At 50.8% G+C, this 18,216-nt stretch overlaps 1 protein-coding gene across 1 annotated transcript in view; it reads right to left on the bottom strand.

Moving 5' to 3' along the window:
* Positions 1-308: 308 nt before the first annotated feature.
* FUS (FUS RNA binding protein) overlaps positions 309-18,216 on the bottom strand; it is a 29,382-nt gene continuing 11,474 nt past the window's right edge. The window contains exons 6-13 of the mRNA XM_084224277.1: positions 16,116-16,148; positions 14,509-14,615; positions 10,739-10,868; positions 8,206-8,301; positions 6,778-6,886; positions 3,277-3,428; positions 1,172-1,313; positions 309-476 (exon numbers count right to left, since the gene is read on the bottom strand). Of these exons, the coding sequence (XP_084080403.1) occupies positions 437-476; positions 1,172-1,313; positions 3,277-3,428; positions 6,778-6,886; positions 8,206-8,301; positions 10,739-10,868; positions 14,509-14,615; positions 16,116-16,148 (809 nt within the window). The 3' untranslated portion in view covers positions 309-436. The remainder of the gene's footprint in view (positions 477-1,171; positions 1,314-3,276; positions 3,429-6,777; positions 6,887-8,205; positions 8,302-10,738; positions 10,869-14,508; positions 14,616-16,115; positions 16,149-18,216) is intronic.

Raw genomic sequence — 18,216 nt, 5'->3', positions numbered from 1 at the left:
CCTTCAAACCACGCCTACCACAATAGGTATGACTCCCTAAACCACACCCACATCAGTTTAGGGTCAGGCCACGCCCCACACTCCATCTATGGTCATACCACGCCCATTATGCAGATTAACCCTTCTAGGCACGCCCCACCCTTCCCCCTTAAAGGGCCCCGTCCTAATTTAGCTACCCGCCCTCCATGACGTCAGCACTTAATGAGCGCGTTAATGAGCTCGCTAATGAACCCCCCCGCGGCCGGAAGTGCCTCATTAGGGCATTAATGACCTCACAGCACAGCCACGCCCCCAAATCCTTCCCCCAATTCCCTTTATTGGGGGGGAGGGGAGGGTTAAAAGCGGGGGGAGCCCGCGGGGGGAGGGGCAGGGGGGGTGGGGGAGGGGCAGCAAATACAAAACGTGGGGTGGGGGAGGGGAGGGGTGGGGGAGGGGCTCAGTACGGCCGCTCGCGTCGGTCCTGCCGGTGGTCACCCCTGCGGACAGATGGACAGAGCGGTCAGTGATGGTCAACGAGCTCAGATCGGGTTAATTAATTAGTGATTAGCGTTATTAATGAGATTAATTAGAGCCTGAGATTCCCTAAACCCATTATTCACCTTCAGAACCCCCAAACCCCCCCAATTTACCCCAAAATCCCCACAGGAATTGCCCCACAATCCCAATTTTTCCACATTTCCCCCAAATTCCCATTATAATCCCCCAAATCCCCGTTTTTCCCCCAAACTCCCCATTTTCCCCTGAAAAATCCCCATTTTCAGCAAGAAATCCCAATTTCTCCCCCAAAATCCCAATTTTCCCCCCAAAACCCCCATCTTTTCCCTCCAATCCCAATTTTTTCCCCCACATTTCCCACAAATCCCCATTTTCACCCCCAAATCCCCATTATCACCCCCCAAATCCCCATTTTCCGTCCAAAATCCCCATTTTTCCCCCCAAATTCCCATTTCTACCCCCCAAATCCCCGTTTTTCACCCCCAAAATCCCCATTTTTCCCCCAAATCCCCATGAATCAAGTCCAAAATCCCCATTTTTCCCCCCAAATCCCCATTATCACCCCCCAAATCCCCATTTTCCACCCCCAAAATCCCCATTTTTTCCCCCAAACCCCCGTTTTTTCCCCCAAATCCCCATTTTTTCCCAAAATCCCGGTTTCTGGCCCCAATCTCACCTGCTGTCCATCTTGCCAGGCCCGAAGCCGCCCCGGTCGCCCCCTCGGCCGCCCCTGAAGCCGCCGCGGTCGCCGCGGCCCCGGAACCCGCCCCGGTCAAAGCCCCCGCGGCCGCCGCGGCGCTCCTCGAACCCGCCGCCACCTGGGGACAGGTGAGACACAGGTGAGACAGGTGAGACAGGTGAGAGACAGGTGAGAGACAGGTGAGAGACAGGTGAGAGACAGGTGAGAGACAGGTGAGAGAGGTGAGAGGTGAGAGACAGGTGAGAGACAGGTGAGAGAGGTGAGAGAGGTGAGAGACAGGTGAGAGACAGGTGAGAGATGGACAGGTGAGACAGGTGAGACAGGTGTGCCCAAGTGTGCCTGGTGTGCCCACCCAACCCACCCCGGTCAAAGCCTCCACGGCCGCCGCGGCGCTCCTCGAACCCGCCGCCACCTGCGACAAGTGAGACAGGTGAGACAGAGGTGAGACAGGTGAGAGACAGGTGAGAGAGGTGAGAGACAGGTGAGACACAGGTGTGCCCAGGTGAGACAGGTGTGCCCAGGTGTGCCCACCCAACCCGCCCCGGTCAAAGCCCCCGCGGCCGCCGCGGCGCTCCTCGAACCCGCTGCCACCTGAGACAGGTGAGACAGGTGAGACAAGTGAGAGAGGTGAGACACGTGAGGGACAGGTGTGCCCAGGTGTGCCCCAGGTGTGCCCACCCAACCCGCCCCGGTCAAAGCCCCCGCGGCCGCCGTGGCGCTCCTCGAACCCGCCGCCACCTGGGGACAGGTGAGACAGGTGAGACAGGTGAGACAGGTGTGCCCAGGTGAGACAGGTGAGAGAGGTGAGACACGTGAGGGACAGGTGTGCCCAGGTGTGCCCCAGGTGTGCCCACCCAACCCGCCCCGGTCAAAGCCCCCGCGGCCGCCGCGGCGCTCCTCGAACCCACCGCCACCTGAGACAGGTGAGACACAGGTGAGAGACAGGTGAGAGGTGAGAGACAGGTGAGAGACAGGTGAGACAGGTGAGAGGTGAGACAGGTGAGAGACAGGTGAGAGAGGTGAGGGACAGATGAGAGACAGATGAGAGACGGGTGAGGGACAGGTGAGAGAGGTGAGAAGAGAGGTGAGGGACAGGTGAGAGAGGTGAGACAGGTGAAACAGGTGAGACAGGTGAGAGGTGAGGGACAAGTGAGAGAGGTGAGAGAGGTGAGAGAGGTGAGAGGTGAGACAGGTGAGAGACAGGTGAGAGACAGGTGAGAGACAGGTGAGAGACGTGTGCCCAGGTGCCCCCAGGTGTGCCCAGGTGTGTGTTGCGTACCCCAGGTGTGCCCAGGTGTGTGTTGGGTACCCCAGGTGTGCCCAGGTGTGTGTTGGGTACCCCAGGTGTGCCCAGGTGCCCCCAGGTGTGCCCAGGTGTGTGTTGGGTACCCCAGGTGTGCCCCCAGGTGTGTGTTTGTGTACCCCACGTGTGCCCCCAGGTGTGCCTAGATGTGTCCCCAGGTGTGCCCAGGTGTGTTAGGTACCCCAGGTGTGCCCCCAGGTGTGCCCAGGTGTGTGTTGGGTACCCCAGGTGTGCCCAGGTGTGCCCCCAGGTGTGTGTTGGGTACCCCAGGTGTGCCCAGGTGTGCCCCCAGGTGTGTGTTGGGTACCCCAGGTGTGCCCAGGTGTGCCCCCAGGTGTGTGTTGGGTACCCCAGGTGTGCCCAGGTGTGCCCCCAGGTGTGTGTTGGGTACCCCAGGTGTGCCCAGGTGTGCCCAGGTGTGTGTTGGGTGCCCCCAGGTGTGTGTTTGGGTATCCCAGGTGTGCCCAGGTGTGTGTTGGGTACCCCCAGGTGTGCCCAGGTGTGTGATGGGTACCCCAGGTGTGCCCCCAGGTGTGCCCAGGTGTGTTAGGTACCCCAGATGTGCCCCCAGGTTTGCCCAGGTGTGCCCCCAGGTGTGTTTTGAGTGCCCCCAGGTGTGCCCCCAGGTGTGTTTTGAGTGCCCCCAGGTGTGCCCAGGTGTGCCCCCAGGTGTGTTTTGAGTGCCCCCAGGTTTGCCCAGGTGTGCCCCCAGGTGTGTGATGGGTGCCCCCAGGTGCCCCCAGGTGTGCCCCCAGGTGTGCCCCCCACGGATCCTCACCCATGTGGTTGCCGCCGCGGCCGCCGCCCCCCCCGGGGTACTTCCCGGCTCCGCCCCCGCCCAGGTGAGGCCCCCCGGGCCCCCCCTCGGGTTTGGGCGCCTTGCACTGGTTGCACTCGTTCCGCCACGAGAAGTTCATGTTCTCGCACGCCCTGTGACGTCAGCGGTGACGTCATAGCGACAGCGGTGACGTCAGAGAGAGAGAAAACGTTAGCCCCTCCCACTTCCTTTCCAATTCATCCAAACCCCTCCCCCATGTTCTCGCACACCCTGTGACGTCAGCGGTGACGTCAGCGGTGACGTCAGAGCAACGCCGATGATGTCATAGAGAGAGAACATTAGCCCCTCCCACTTCCTTTCCAATTCGTCCCAAACCCCTCCCCCCAATGTTCTTGCACGCCCTGTGACGTCATCGGTGACGTCAGACTGACGGTGATGACGTCACAGAGAGAGAACGTTAGCCCCTCCCAGTTCCACCAGTCCCTTCCCAGTTTGCCCCAAACCCCTCCCCCCATGTTCTCGCACGCCCTGTGACGTCATCGGTGACGTCAGAGCAATGGTGATGACGTCATAGGGAGAGGACGTTAGCCCCTCCCAGTTCGCCCAGTCCCTTCCCAGTTCGTCCCAAACCCCTCCCCCATGTTCTCGCACGCCCTGTGACGTCACCGGTGACGTCATCACATCACTGATGATGTCATGGGTGCACAGCACGTCCCCTCCCAGTTCATCCCAGTATAACCCAGTCCTTCCCAGCATAGCCCAGTATAACCCAGTACAACCCAGTCCCTCCCAGTATAGCCCAGTATAACCCAGTAAAACCCAGTGCAGCCCAGTATAACCCAGTACAACCCAATACTGCCCAGTATAACCCAGTATAGTCTAATGTAGCCCATTATAACCCAGTATAGCCCAGTACAACCCAGTAAAATCCAGTATAACCCAGTATAGCCCAGTACAGCCCAGTATAGCCCAGTACAGCCCAGTATAGCCCAGTATAACCCAGTGTAGCCCAGTATAACCCAGTATAGCCCAGTATAACCCAGTAAAACCCAGTGCAGCCCAGTATAACCCAGTACAACCCAATACAGCCCAGTATAACCCAGTATAGTCTAATGTAGCCCATTATAACCCAGTATAGCCCAGTACAACCCAGTAAAATCCAGTATAACCCAGTATAGCCCAGTACAGCCCAGTATAGCCCAGTATAGCCCAGTATAACCCAGTGTAGCCCAGTATAACCCAGTGTAGCCCAGTATAACCCAGTAAAACCCAGTAAAATCCAGTATAACCCAGTATAGCCCAGTACAGCCCAGTATAGCCCAGTACAGCCCAGTATAGCCCAGTACAGCCCAGTATAGCCCAGTACAGCCCAGTATAGCCCAGTGTAGCCCAGTATAACCCAGTATAGCCCAGTCCCTCCCAGTCTAACCCAGTCCCTCCCAGTATAACTCAGTCCCCCCCAGTCTAACCCAGTCCCTCCCAGTATCCCCAGTTTAAGTCACTCACGGGTTGGGGCATTTCCAGTCCCCCCCAGTATAACCCAGTATAACCCAGTATAACCCAGTCCCTCCCAGTATCCCCAGTATCACCGTGTTCCCCCCAGTCCCTCCCAGTATTCCCAGTATAAACCAGTTTGGTCACTCACGGGTTGGGGCATTTCCAGTCCCCCCCAGTCCATCCCAGTCCCTCCCAGTATAAACCAGTAACCCAAGTGACCCTTCCCAGTCCCCCCCAGTCCATCCCAGTCCCCCCAGTCCCTCCCAGTATAACCCAGTATGGTCACTCACGGGTTGGGGCATTTCCAGTCCCCCCCAGTATAACCCAGTCCCTCCCAGTATAACCCAGTATAAACCAGTATCACTCACGGGTTGGGGCATTTCCAGTCCCCCCCAGTATAACCCAGTCCCTCCCAGTATCCCCAGTATAAACCAGTATGGTCACTCACGGGTTGGGGCATTTCCAGTCCCCCCCAGTATAACCCAGTCCCTCCCAGTATAAACCAGTATAACCAGTATCACCACTCACGGGTTGGGGCATTTCCAGTCCCCCCCAGTATAACCCAGTCCCTCCCAGTATAACCCAGTATAAACCAGTATCACTCACGGGTTGGGGCATTTCCAGTCCCCCCCAGTATAACCAGTCCCACCCCCAGTCCCTCCCAGTATAAACCAGTATAACCAGTATGGTCACTCACGGATTGGGGCATTTCCAGTCCCCCCCAGTCCATCCCAGTCCCTCCCAGTATAACCCAGTATAACCAGTTTGGTCACTCACGGGTTGGGGCATTTCCAGTCCCCCCAGTCCCTCCCAGTATAACCCAGTATAACCAGTATCACCACTCACGGGTTGGGGCATTTCCAGTCCCCCCCAGTCCATCCCAGTCCCTCCCAGTATAAACCAGTTTGGTCACTCACGGGTTGGGGCATTTCCAGTCCCCCCCAGTATAACCAGTATAACCCAGTCCCACCCCCAGTCCCTCCCAGTATTCCCAGTATAACCAGTTTGGTCACTCACGGGTTGGGGCATTTCCAGTCCCCCCCAGTATAACCAGTATAACCCAGTATAAACCAGTATGGTCACTCACGGGTTGGGGCATTTCCAGTGCCCCCAGTCCCTCCCAGTATAACCCAGTATAACCAGTATCACTCACGGGTTGGGGCATTTCCAGTCCCCCCCAGTCCCCCCCAGTCCCTCCCAGTATAAACCAGTATAACCAGTATGGTCACTCACGGGTTGGGGCATTTCCAGTCCCCCCCAGTCCCTCCCAGTATAACCCAGTATAACCAGTATCACCACTCACGGGTTGGGGCATTTCCAGTCCCTCCCAGTATAACCAGTCTAACCCAGTCCCTCCCAGTATTCCCAGTATAACCCAGTCCCTCCCAGTATAACCAATCTCTCTCAGTCCCCCCCAGTCCATCCCAGTCCCTCCCAGTATTCCCAGTATAAACCAGTTTGGTCACTCACGGGTTGGGGCATTTCCAGTCCCCCCCAGTATAACCAGTATAACCCAGTTTATCCCAGTATAACCACTATAACCCAATCTCTCCCAGTCCATCCCAGTCCCTCCCAGTATAACCCAGTATAACCAGTATGGTCACTCACGGGTTGGGGCATTTCCAGTCCCCCCCAGTCCCTCCCAGTATAAACCAGTATAACCAGTATGGTCACTCACGGGTTGGGGCATTTCCAGTCCCTCCCAGTCCATCCCAGTATAAACCAGTATAACCAGTATGGTCACTCATGGGTTGGGGCATTTCCACTCCCCCCCAGTATAAACCAGTATAACCCAATCTCTCCCAGTCCCCCCACTCCCCCCCAGTATAAACCAGTATAACCAGTATGGTCACTCACGGGTTGGGGCATTTCCAGTCCCCCCCAGTATAACCAGTATAACCCAGTTTATCCCAGTATAACCAGTATAACCCAGTATAACCCAATATAACCATTTTCTCCCAGTCCCTCCCAGTATAAACCAGTATAACCAGTATGGTCACTCACGGGTTGGGGCATTTCCAGTCCCCCGCTCTCTGCTGGGCCCCTCCCCCTCCCGTGAAGCCGCCGCGGCCGCCGGAGCCGCCGGAGCCGAACCCGCCGCGACCCATCGGGCCTGGATTGGGGTGAAAAACGGGGATTTTGGGAAAAAACGGCATTTTGGGGTGAAAAACGGGGATTTTGGGAAAAATGGGAATGTTTGGGGTAAAAAACGGGGATTTTGGGAAAAATGGGAATTACTGAACCCGCCGCGACCCATGGGGCCTGAAATGGGGCAAAAAACGGGGATTTTGGGGAAAATGGGAATGTTTGGGGTGAAAAACCGGGATTTTGGGAAAAATGGGAATTATGGAACCCGCCGGAGCCGCCGGAGCCGAACCCGCCGCGCCCCATGGGGCCTGGATTGGGGTGAAAAACGGGGATTTTGGGAAAAATGGGAATTACTGAACCCGCCGGAGCCGCCGGAGCCGAACCCGCCGCGACCCATGGGGCCTGGATTGGGGTGAAAAACGGCGATTTTGGGAAAAAATGTAAATTATAGAACCCACCAGAGCCCATGGGGCCTGAAATGGGGTAAAAAACGGGGATTTTGGTAAAAATATAAATTATAGAACCCACCAGAGCCCATGGGGCCTGAAATGGGGTAAAAAACGGGGATTTTGGTAAAAAACGGCATTTTGGGGTGAAAAACGGGGATTTTGGGAAAAATGGGAATGTTTGGGGTGAAAAACGGGGATTTTGGGAAAAATATAAATTATGGAACCCGCCGCGGCCCATGGGGCCTGGAATGGGGTAAAAAACGGGGATTTTGGGAAAAATATAAATTATAGAACCCGCCGTGGCCCATGGGGCCTGAATTGGGGTAAAAAACGGGGATTTTGGGAAAAATGGGAATTGTGGAACCTGCCCCAGCCCATGGGGCCTGAAATGGGGTAAAAAACGGGGATTTTGGGATGAAAATGGGGAATTTTGGTGTTAAAAATGAGAATTTGGGGGTGCAAAGGGGGAATTTGGGGGTGAAAAGAGGGAATTTTGGGGTAAAAAGGGGAATTTCAGGACGGGAAGGAATTTTGGGGTCGGAAAAGGGGATTTTATAATGAAAAAAGAAGAATTTTGGGGTGAAAATGGGGAATTTAGGGGTCAAAAAGGGGAATTTTGGGGGGCAAAAGGGGAAATTCAGGACAGGAAGGGATTCTGGGGTAAAAAAAGGGGATTTTGGGGTGGCAAAGGGGATTTTGGAGTAAAAAAAGGAGAATTTTGGGGTGGAAAAGGAGATTTTGGGGTGGGAAAAGGGGATTTTGGGGTAAAAAAAGAGGATTTTGGGGTGGGAAAAGGGGATTTTGGGGTGGGAAAAGGGGATTTTGGGGTGGGAAAAGGGGATTTTGGGGTGGGAAAAGGGGATTTTGGGGTAAAAAAAGGAGATTTTGGCCTCACCTCCCCGGCCCCGGCCGCGGCCACCCCCGCCGCGGGTGAAGTCGGCGCGGCGAGTGGCGAAGGAAACCTTGATGGGATTCCCAGAAAACTCCTTCCCTGCAAGGGGAAAAATGGGAATTATTGGGGAAAAATTGGGGAAAAATGGGAATTTTATTGGGGGGGAAATGGGGATTTATTGGGGAAAAATTGGGGAAAAATGGGAATTTTATTGGGGAAAAATAGGGATTTTATTGGGGTAAAATGGGGATTTTATTGGGGAAAATAAATGGGAATTATTGGGGAAAACAGGGATTTCATTGGGGAAAAATTGGGGAAAAATGGGGATTTTATTGGGGAAAAAATGGGAATTATTGGGGAAAATAAATGGGAATTATTGGGGGAAAATGGGGATTTTATTGAGGAAAAATGGGGATTTAATGGGGAAAAATATGGGAATTATTGGGGAAAATGGGAAATATTGGGGGAAATAAATGGGGATTGTTGGGGAAATAAATGGGAAATATTGGGGAAAAAAATGGGGATTGTTGGGGAAAAATGGGAAATATTGGGGGGGGGAAATGGGAATTTATTGGGGTAAAATGGGGATTTATTGGGGGAAATAAATGGGAATTGTTGGGGGAAAATTTGGGATGGGGAATTTCAGGATTTTGGGAATTTCAGGATCAGGAATTCAGGATTTTGGGAATTTTGGGATTTTCAGGAATTTCAGGAATTTGGGAATCAAGAATTTGGGAATTTTGGGATTTTGGGAATTCAGGATTTTGGGAATTCAGGAATTCCATGACTGACCATCAAACCAGTCGATGGCGGCCTTGGCCGAGGGCGGGTCGTCGAAGGACACGGGGGAATTTAGGAAGGGGAATTTCAGGAATTTGGGAATTTCAGGATCAGGAATTTGGGATTTTGGGAATTTCAGGAATTTGGGAATTCCATGACTGAGCATCAAACCAGTCGATGGTGGCCTTGGCCGAGGGCGGGTCGTCGAAGGACACGGGGGAATTTGGGACGCGGAATTTCAGGAATTGGGGAATTTCAGGAATTTCAGGATCAGGAATTTCTGGGAATTGGGATTTTGGGAATTTCAGGATTTTTGGGATTGGGAATTTCAGGAATTTGGGAATTTTGGGAATTCAGGAATTCCATGACTGACCATCAAACCAGTCGATGGCGGCCTTGGCCGAGGGCGGGTCGTCGAAGGACAGGGGGAAATTTGGGATGGGCAATTACAGGATTTTGGGAATCAGGAATTTGGGAATTTTGGGAATTCAGGAATTTGGGAATTCTGGGAATTCAGGAATTTGGGAATATCATGATTTTGACCGTCGAACCAGTCGATGGTGGCCTTGGCCGAGGGCGGGTCGTCGAAGGACACGGGGGAATTTGGGATGGGAATTTCAGGAATTTGGGAATTTTGGGAATTTCAGGATCAGGATTTTGGGAATTTTGGGAATTTTGGGAATTTCAGGAATTTGGGAATTTTGTGACTGACCATCAAACCAGTCGATGGCGGCCTTGGCCGAGGGCGGGTCGTCGAAGGACATGGGGGTATTTGGGACGCGGAATTTCAGGAATTTGGGAATTTCAGAAATTTCAGGTATTTGGGAATTTCAGGATCAGGATTTTGGGAATTGAGGAATTTCAGGAATTTGGGAATTCTGTGACTGACCATCAAACCAGTCGATGGCGGCCTTGGCCAAGGGCGGGTCGTTGAAGGACACAGGGGAATTTGGGACGGGGAATTTCAGGATTTGGGAATTTCAGGATCAGGAATTTCAGGAATTTGGGAATTTTGGGAATTTCAGGATCAGGATTTTGGGAATTTGGGAATTTTGGGAATTCAGGAATTTGGGAATTCCGTGACTGACCATCGAACCAGTTGATGGCGGCCTTGGCCGAGGGCGGGTCGTCGAAGGACACGGGGGAAGAATTTGGGATGGGGAATTACAGGAATTTGGGAATTTCAGGAATTTCAGGATCAGGATTTTAGGAATTCAGGAATTTCAGGAATTTGGGAATTCCGTGACTGACCATCAAACCAGTCGATGGCGGCCTTGGCCGAGGGCGGGTCGTCGAAGGACACGGGGAATTTGGGATGGGGAATTACAGAAATTGAGGAATTTCAGGAATTTGGGAATTTCAGGAATTTGGCAATCAGGATTTTGGGAATTGAGGAATTTCAGGAATTTGGGAATTTTGTGACTGACCATCGAACCAGTCGATGGCGGCCTTGGCCGAGGGCGGGTCGTCGAAGGACACGGGGGAATTTGGGACGGGGAATTTCAGGAATTTGGGAATTTCAGGAATTTCAGGATCAGGAATTTCTGGGAATTGGGATTTTGGGAATTTCAGGAATTTGGGAATTTTGTGACTGACCATCAAACCAGTCGATGGCGGCCTTGGCCGAGGGCGGGTCGTCGAAGGACACGGTGGAATTTGGGATGGGGAATTTCAGGAATTTCAGGATCAGGAATTTCTGGGAATTGGGATTTTGGGAATTTTGGGAATTCAGGAATTTGGGAATTCCGTGACTGACCATCAAACCAGTCGATGGCGGCCTTGGCCGAGGGCGGGTCGTCGAAGGACACGGTGGCCTCGCCCTTGAGCTTGCCGGTCTCACGGTCGGTGTAGAGATTGATCATGGGCTGGCCCGTCTTCTTGTTGGTCTGGGAGTGACCAGAGTGACCACTGAGTGACCAGTGAGTGACCACTGAGTGACCATGAGTGACCACATTGACCACTGAGTGACCACTGACCAATGAGTGACCACTGAGTGACCACTGAGTGACCACCATTGATCATGGGCTGGCCCGTCTTCTTGTTGGTCTGGGAGTGACCAGAGTGACCATGAGTGACCACTGAGTGACCCTGAGTGACCACTGAGTGACCCTGAGTGACCACTGACCACTGAGTGACCACTGAGTGACCACTGAGTGACCACATTGACCACTGAGTGACCACCATTGATCATGGGCTGGCCCGTCTTCTTGTTGGTCTGGGGGTGACCAGAGTGACCACTGAGTGACCAATGAGTGACCACTGAGTGACCCTGAGTGACCACTGAGTGACCAATGAGTGACCACTGAGTGACCCTGAGTGACCCTGAGTGACCACTGAGTGACCACTGAGTGACCCTGAGTGACCCTGAGTGACCACTGAGTGACCACTGAGTGACCCTGAGTGACCCTGAGTGACCACTGAGTGACCAGTGACCAATGAGTGACCAATGAGTGACCACTGACCACTGAGTGACCACTGAGTGACCACTGACCACTGAGTGACCACTGAGTGACCACTGAGTGACCACATTGACCACTGAGTGACCACCACTGATCATGGGCTGGCCCGTCTTCTTGTTGGTCTGGGGAGTGACCACAGTGACCAGAGTGACCATGAGTGACCACTGAGTGACCACTGAGTGACCCTGAGTGACCACTGAGTGACCCTGAGTGACCCTGAGTGACCCTGAGTGACCACATTGACCACTGAGTGGCCCCTGACCAATGAGTGACCACTGAGTGACCACCACTGATCATGGGCTGGCCCGTCTTCTTGTTGGTCTGGGAGTGACCAGAGTGACCAGAGTGACCACTGAGTGACCACTGAGTGACCACTGACCAATGAGTGAGCACTGAGTGACCACTGAGTGACCACGAGTGACCACTGAGTGACCATGAGTGACCACATTGACCACTGAGTGACCACTGACCAATGAGTGACCAGAGTGACCACTGAGTGACCACTGAGTGACCACTGAGTGACCACTGACCAATGAGTGACCAGAGTGACCACCGAGTGACCACTGACCAATGAGTGACCAGAGTGACCACTGAGTGACCACTGAGTGACCCTGAGTGACCATGAGTGACACTGAGTGACCCTGAGTGACCACTGAGTGACCCTGAGTGACCACTGAGTGACCACTGAGTGACCCTGAGTGACCACTGAGTGACCATGAGTGACCACTGACCAATGAGTGACCAGAGTGACCACTGAGTGACCACTGACCATTCAGTGACCACTGAGTGACCACTGAGTGACCCTGAGTGACCACTGAGTGACCCTGAGTGACCAGTGACCACTGAGTGACCCTGAGTGACCACTGACCAATGAGTGACCACTGAGTGACCAGTGACCAATGAGTGACCCTGAGTGACCCCTGAGTGACCACCACTGATCATGGGCTAGCCCGTCTTCTTGTTGGTCTGGGAGTGACCAGAGTGACCACTGAGTGACCACTGACTGCTGAGTGACCACTGAGTGACCATGAGTGACACTGAGTGACCACTGAGTGACCCTGAGTGACCACTGAGTGACCACTGAGTGACCACTGAGTGACCACTGAGTGACCACCACTGATCATGGGCTGGCCCGTCTTCTTGTTGGTCTGGGGAGTGACCACAGTGACCATGAGTGACCAATGAGTGACCACTGAGTGACCACTGAGTGACCCCTGACTGCTGAGTGACCCCTGAGTGATCACCACTGATCATGGGCTGGCCCGTCTTCTTGTTGGTCTGGGAGTGACCAGAGTGACCACTGAGTGACCACTGACTGCTGAGTGACCCCTGAGTGATCACCACTGATCATGGGCTGGCCCGTCTTCTTGTTGGTCTGGGGAGTGACCAGAGTGACCAGAGTGACCACTGAGTGACCACTGACCGACCAGTGAGTGACCACTGAGTGACCCTGAGTGACCACTGAGTGACCCCTGAGTGACACTGAGTGACCCTGAGTGACCACTGAGTGACCACTGAGTGACCCCTGAGTGACCAATGAGTGACCCCTGAGTGACACTGAGTGACCCTGAGTGACCACTGAGTGACCCCTGAGTGACCCTGAGTGACCACTGAGTGACCACTGAGTGACCACTGAGTGACCCCTGAGTGACCACTGAGCGACCAATGAGTGACCCCTGAGTTACCCCAAATGACCAATGAATGACCAATGAGTGACCACTGAGTGACCACTGACCAATGAGTGACCACTGACCAATGAGTGACCCCTTCTCACCTGTCATCCCCCCAGGTGTGTCCCCAGGTGTCCCATACCTGTCCCAGGTGTGTCCCCAGGCGTCCCTCACCTGTCCAGGTGTGTCCCCAGGTGTCCCTTACCTGTCCCAGGTGTGTCCCAGGTATCCCCCCACCTGTCCAGGTGTGCCCCCAGGTGTGTCTCACCTGTCCAGGTGTCCCCAGGTGTATCCCCAGATGTCCCCTCCCCTATTCCCACCTGTCCCAGGTATCCCCATCTGTCCCCCCAGGTGCATCCCAGGTGTGTCCCAGCTGTCCAAGGTGTGTCCTGGGTGTGTCCCCACCTGTCCCAGGTGTCCCACCTGTCCCAGGCATCCCCAGGTGTGTCCCAGGTGTGTCCCAGGTGTGTCCTGGGTGTGTCCCCACCTGTCCCAGGGGTGTCCTGGGTGTGTCCCAGATGTCCCCAGGTGTGTCCCGGGTGTGTCCCAGGTGTCCCCAGGTGTGTCCCGGGTGTGTCCCACCTGTCCCCAGGTGTGTCCCGGGTGTGTCCCACCTGTCCCCAGGTGTGTCCCGGGTGTGTCCCAGGTGTCCCCAGGTGTGTCCCGGGTGTGTCCCGGGTGTGTCCCGGGTGTGTCCCAGGTGTGTCCCACCTGTCCCCAGGTGTGTCCCGGGTGTGTCCCGGGTGTGTCCCAGGTGTATCCTGGGTGTGTCCCACCTGCCCCAGGTGTGTCCCAGGTGTCCCCAGGTGTGTCCCGGGTGTGTCCCAGGTGTCCCCAGGTGTATCCTGGGTGTGTCCCCACCTGCCCCAGGTGTGTCCCAGCTGTCTCCTGGGTGTGTCCCATCCTGTCCCAGGTGTGTCCCACCTGTCCCCAGGTGTGTCCCGGGTGTGTCCCAGGTGTCCCCAGGTGTATCCTGGGTGTGTCCCCACCTGCCCCAGGTGTGTCCCAGCTGTCTCCTGGGTGTGTCCCATCCTGTCCCAGGTGTGTCCCACCTGTCCCAGGTGTGTCCCCAGGTGTCCCCCAGGTGTGTCCCCGATATGCCCCAGGTGTCCCCTAAGTGCTGTTACCTGTCCCAGATGTGTCCCAGGTGTGTCCCCAGCTGTGTCCCCAGGTGCTGTTACCTGTCCCACCTGTCCTAGGGGCTGATACCTGTGCCCAGGTGTGTCCCAGGTGTCTCCCCCCATCTGCCCCAGGTATTCCCCAGGTATCCCCAGGTGTGTCCCAGATGTCCCCAGCTGTGTCCCGGGTGTGTCCCACCCGTCCCAGGTGTGTCCCCAGGTGCTGTCACCTGTCCCAGGTGTCCCCACCTGTCCCAGGTGTGTCCCCCAGGTGCTCACCTTGATGATGCCGATCTGTTTGAAGTAGTCGGCCACCGACTCGATGGTGACGTTCTCGCCCAGCCCCTGCACGAAGATCGTGTTGTTGTCCGAGTTGTCCTGCTCACCTGCAATTCATTAACTAATTAGTGCTAATTACTGTTAATTAGCAATTATTACTAACAATAAATGCTAATTAGCCCTCGTTAACCCCGCCCCCAGACCCACAAATGGCCCCAAAGCCACTCCCCCATATTAAGATCGTGTTGTTGTCCGAGTTGTCCTGCTCACCTGCAATTAATTAACTAGTTAGTGCTAATTACCATTAATTTGCAATCATTACTGAACACAAACGCTAATTAACCCTCGTTAACCCCGCCCCCAGACCCCCCAAAAGCCCCTCCCCCCTGTTAGGATCCTGTTGTTGTCCCTGCTGTCGTGCTCACCTATGAATAATTAACTAATTAGTGTTAATTAGCATTTATTACTGACAATAAACGCTAATTAACCCTCATTAACCCCACCCCAAGGTCCCTCCTCTGTGTGGTTGTCCCAGCTCTCCTGCAAATAATTAACTAATAAGTGCTAATTAGCATTAATTAGCATTAATTACTGACAATAAGCACTAATTAACCCTCGTTAACCCCACCCCAAGGTCCCTCCCCTGTGCAGTTGTCCCAGCTCTCCTGCAAATAATTACCTAATAAGTGCTAATTAGCATTAATTAACATTAATTACTGACAACAAGCACTAATTAACCCTCATTAACCCCACCCCCAGGTCCCTGCCCTGTGCTGTTATCTGAGTTGTCCTCCTCACCTATGAATAATTAACTAATTAGTGCTAATTAGAATTTATTACCGACAATAAGCACTAATTAACCCCACCCCTGTGTTGTTGTCCTAGCTCTCCTGCTCACCTATAAATGACTAATTAGTGCTAATTACCATTAATTACTACCAAACACTAATTAACCCTCATTAACGCACCCCAAAGCTCTAAAAGCCCCTGATACAAACCCTATTAATTAGCACTAATTAATCCCTATAATCCAATTAACTCCAACCCAATCCCTCATTTCCTCTTCGTCACTAATTAACACTAAATCTATAATTACCTCGTTAATTAAGCCAAAACCATCAATGAACTGCCATGTTACTCCTGCTAATTACTCCTAATTATCCCATTAATTACCAAAGCTAATCTTTGACCAAGCCCATTAATTACTACTAATTAATCCCTTTAGCTTGATTAATTACCGCCAACCCAATCTCTTATTCTTTATTACTGCTAATTACCCGCCAATTAACACTATTAATTACCTAATTAACCTCAGAACCACCCATTACCCTCTGGCTTATCCCCACTAATTACCCTAATTACCCCATTAATTATTCCCAACAGGAATTGGAGTAACCTCATAAATCACCACTAATTAATTCCCTTAATTATATTAACCCCAATCCAATCTTATTCTTCATTTAATTACCACTAATTAACCTCCATTAATGACCCATATTGCCATTAATTAACCCCAAATAAATGCCATTAATTACCACGTTAATTAACTTGAACATCAACAATTCTAACCCCATTATTTACCACTAATTAATTAATTAATTAATTACCTGGGTCATGCCTGGGCCCCTGGTCCCGGGGTCCTTTGGGGGCCAAACATGAAAGAGAAAAAACAAATTATGCAAATGAGATGGGCGGGACTTGGAGGTGTGACCAACCCAAACCCCGCCCCCTTTCCTTGGCCCCGCCCCCTTCTGCCCCTCCCAGGCCCCATTTTGGGGGCAAAATCCCCAAATTTGGCACCAAAATTTCCCTTTTTTTTTCACCTTTCCTGCCTCAGAACCTCCCAAAATTTTGATTCCAGAACTTTCTCCTCAAAAATGTTTTGATTTTTCCTTTTTTTTCACATTTTAAAATAATTTTTTTATTTTCCCACTTTTTCCTTATTTTTAAAATTTTTTTCCTTATTTTTACCTTATTTTTCTCCATTTTTCCTTCATTTTTCTTCTTCCATTTTCCCTCCACTTTTTCCTTATTTTTTCTCTTTTTTTTTTTCTTATTTTTACCTTAATTTATTCCGTTTTTTCTCTCATTTTTCTCCATTTTTTCCTATTTCCCCCTTATTTTTTTCCTTAATTTTCTCCTCATTTTTGCCCATTTATTTCTCAATTTTTCCCCACATTTTTCCCTTCTTTTCCATTCCATTTTCCTTTCATTTTTCCACTTCTTTCATATTTCCCCTGAATTTTTTCCATATTTTTCCTTTCTTTTTCTCCATTTCCCCCTCATTTTTTTTCCATATTTTTCCTCCCAATTTTCTTATTTTTTCCTGATTTTTTCCACCATTTTCCCTAAATTTTCCTTTTCTTTTTCTCCATTTCCCCCACATTTTTTCTTTACATTTTCTCCTCATTTTTTCCCTGTTTTTTTGTATTTCCCCCTTATTTTTATCTCAATTTTTTCAATTTTTTTCTCATTTTCTCTTCATTTCCCACTCATTTTTCCCTGTTTTTTTTCCATTTTTCCCTTCTTTTTTCATTATTTTCAAATAATTTTTCCCTTTTTTTCCTCCATTTTTCCTCTCATTTTTCCATCATATTTTTCTGATTTTTTTTCAATTTTTCCCTTCATTTTTTCTCCATTTTTCCTAAATTTTTTCTCCATTTTCCCATCATTTTTCCTCCATTTTTCCTTATATCTTTCTCAATTTTTCTCCATTTCCCCCTCATTTTTTCTTGGTTTTTTTTCCATTTTTCCCTTCATTTTTCACTCATTTTTCCTTTGAATTTTTCCCTTTTTTCCTCCATTTTCCCCTCATTTTTTATCCATTTTTCATCATTTTCCACTCATTTTTTCCCTTATTTTTCTCCATTTTTCCTTTAAATTTTTCCCTTTTTTCCTCCATTTTTCCTCTCATTTTTCCATCATATTTTTCTGATTTTTTCCAATTTTTCCCTTCATTTTTCCTCCATTTCCATCATTTTTCCTTAAATTTTTTCTCCATTTTTCCCCACTTCCCCCTTATTTTTCCTCCATTTTTTATCCATTTTTCATCGTTTTTCACTCATTTTTTCCTTATTTTTCTCCATTTTTCCTTTTAGTTTTTCCCTTTTTTCCTCCTATTTTCCTCTCATTTTTCCCTCATTTTTTTCTGATTTTTTTCCATTTTTCCCTTCATTTTTTCTCCATTTCCCCCTCATTTTTCCTTAATTTTTTTCTCCATTTTTCCCCCTCATTTTTTCTCCATTTTTCCCTCATTTTCCCCTGTTTCTTTTCCATTTTTCCCTTCATTTTTCATCATTTTCAAATAATTTTTTCCTTATTTTCCTCCATTTTTCCTGCATATTTTCCTCTCATTTTTTCCCATTTCTTTCTGATTTTTTTCCATTTTCCCTTCATTTTTTCATCATTTTCCACTCAATTTTTCCTTATTTTTCTGGCCTATTTTCCTTTTCTTTTTCCATTTTCCCCTCATTTTTCCTTAAACTTTCTCATTTTCCCTTCATTTTTTCATCATTTTCCACTCGTTTTTTTCCATTTTCCCATCATTTTTCCTTTAATTTTTCCTCCATTTTTTCTCCATTTTCCACTCAATTTTCCCTTATTTTTCTTCATTTTTCCTGCATATTTTTCATATTTTTTCCATTTTTCCCTTTAATTTTTCCTCCATTTTCAACTCATTTATTCTCTATTTCCCCCTCTTTTTTCCTC

This window comes from Fringilla coelebs, assembly GCF_963513975.1.
Source record: "Fringilla coelebs genome assembly, chromosome: 35".
Lineage (NCBI taxonomy): Eukaryota > Metazoa > Chordata > Aves > Passeriformes > Fringillidae > Fringilla > Fringilla coelebs.
The sequence above is the reverse complement of the archived record's forward strand: the minus strand, read 5'-3'. Positions and strand labels throughout refer to the sequence as shown.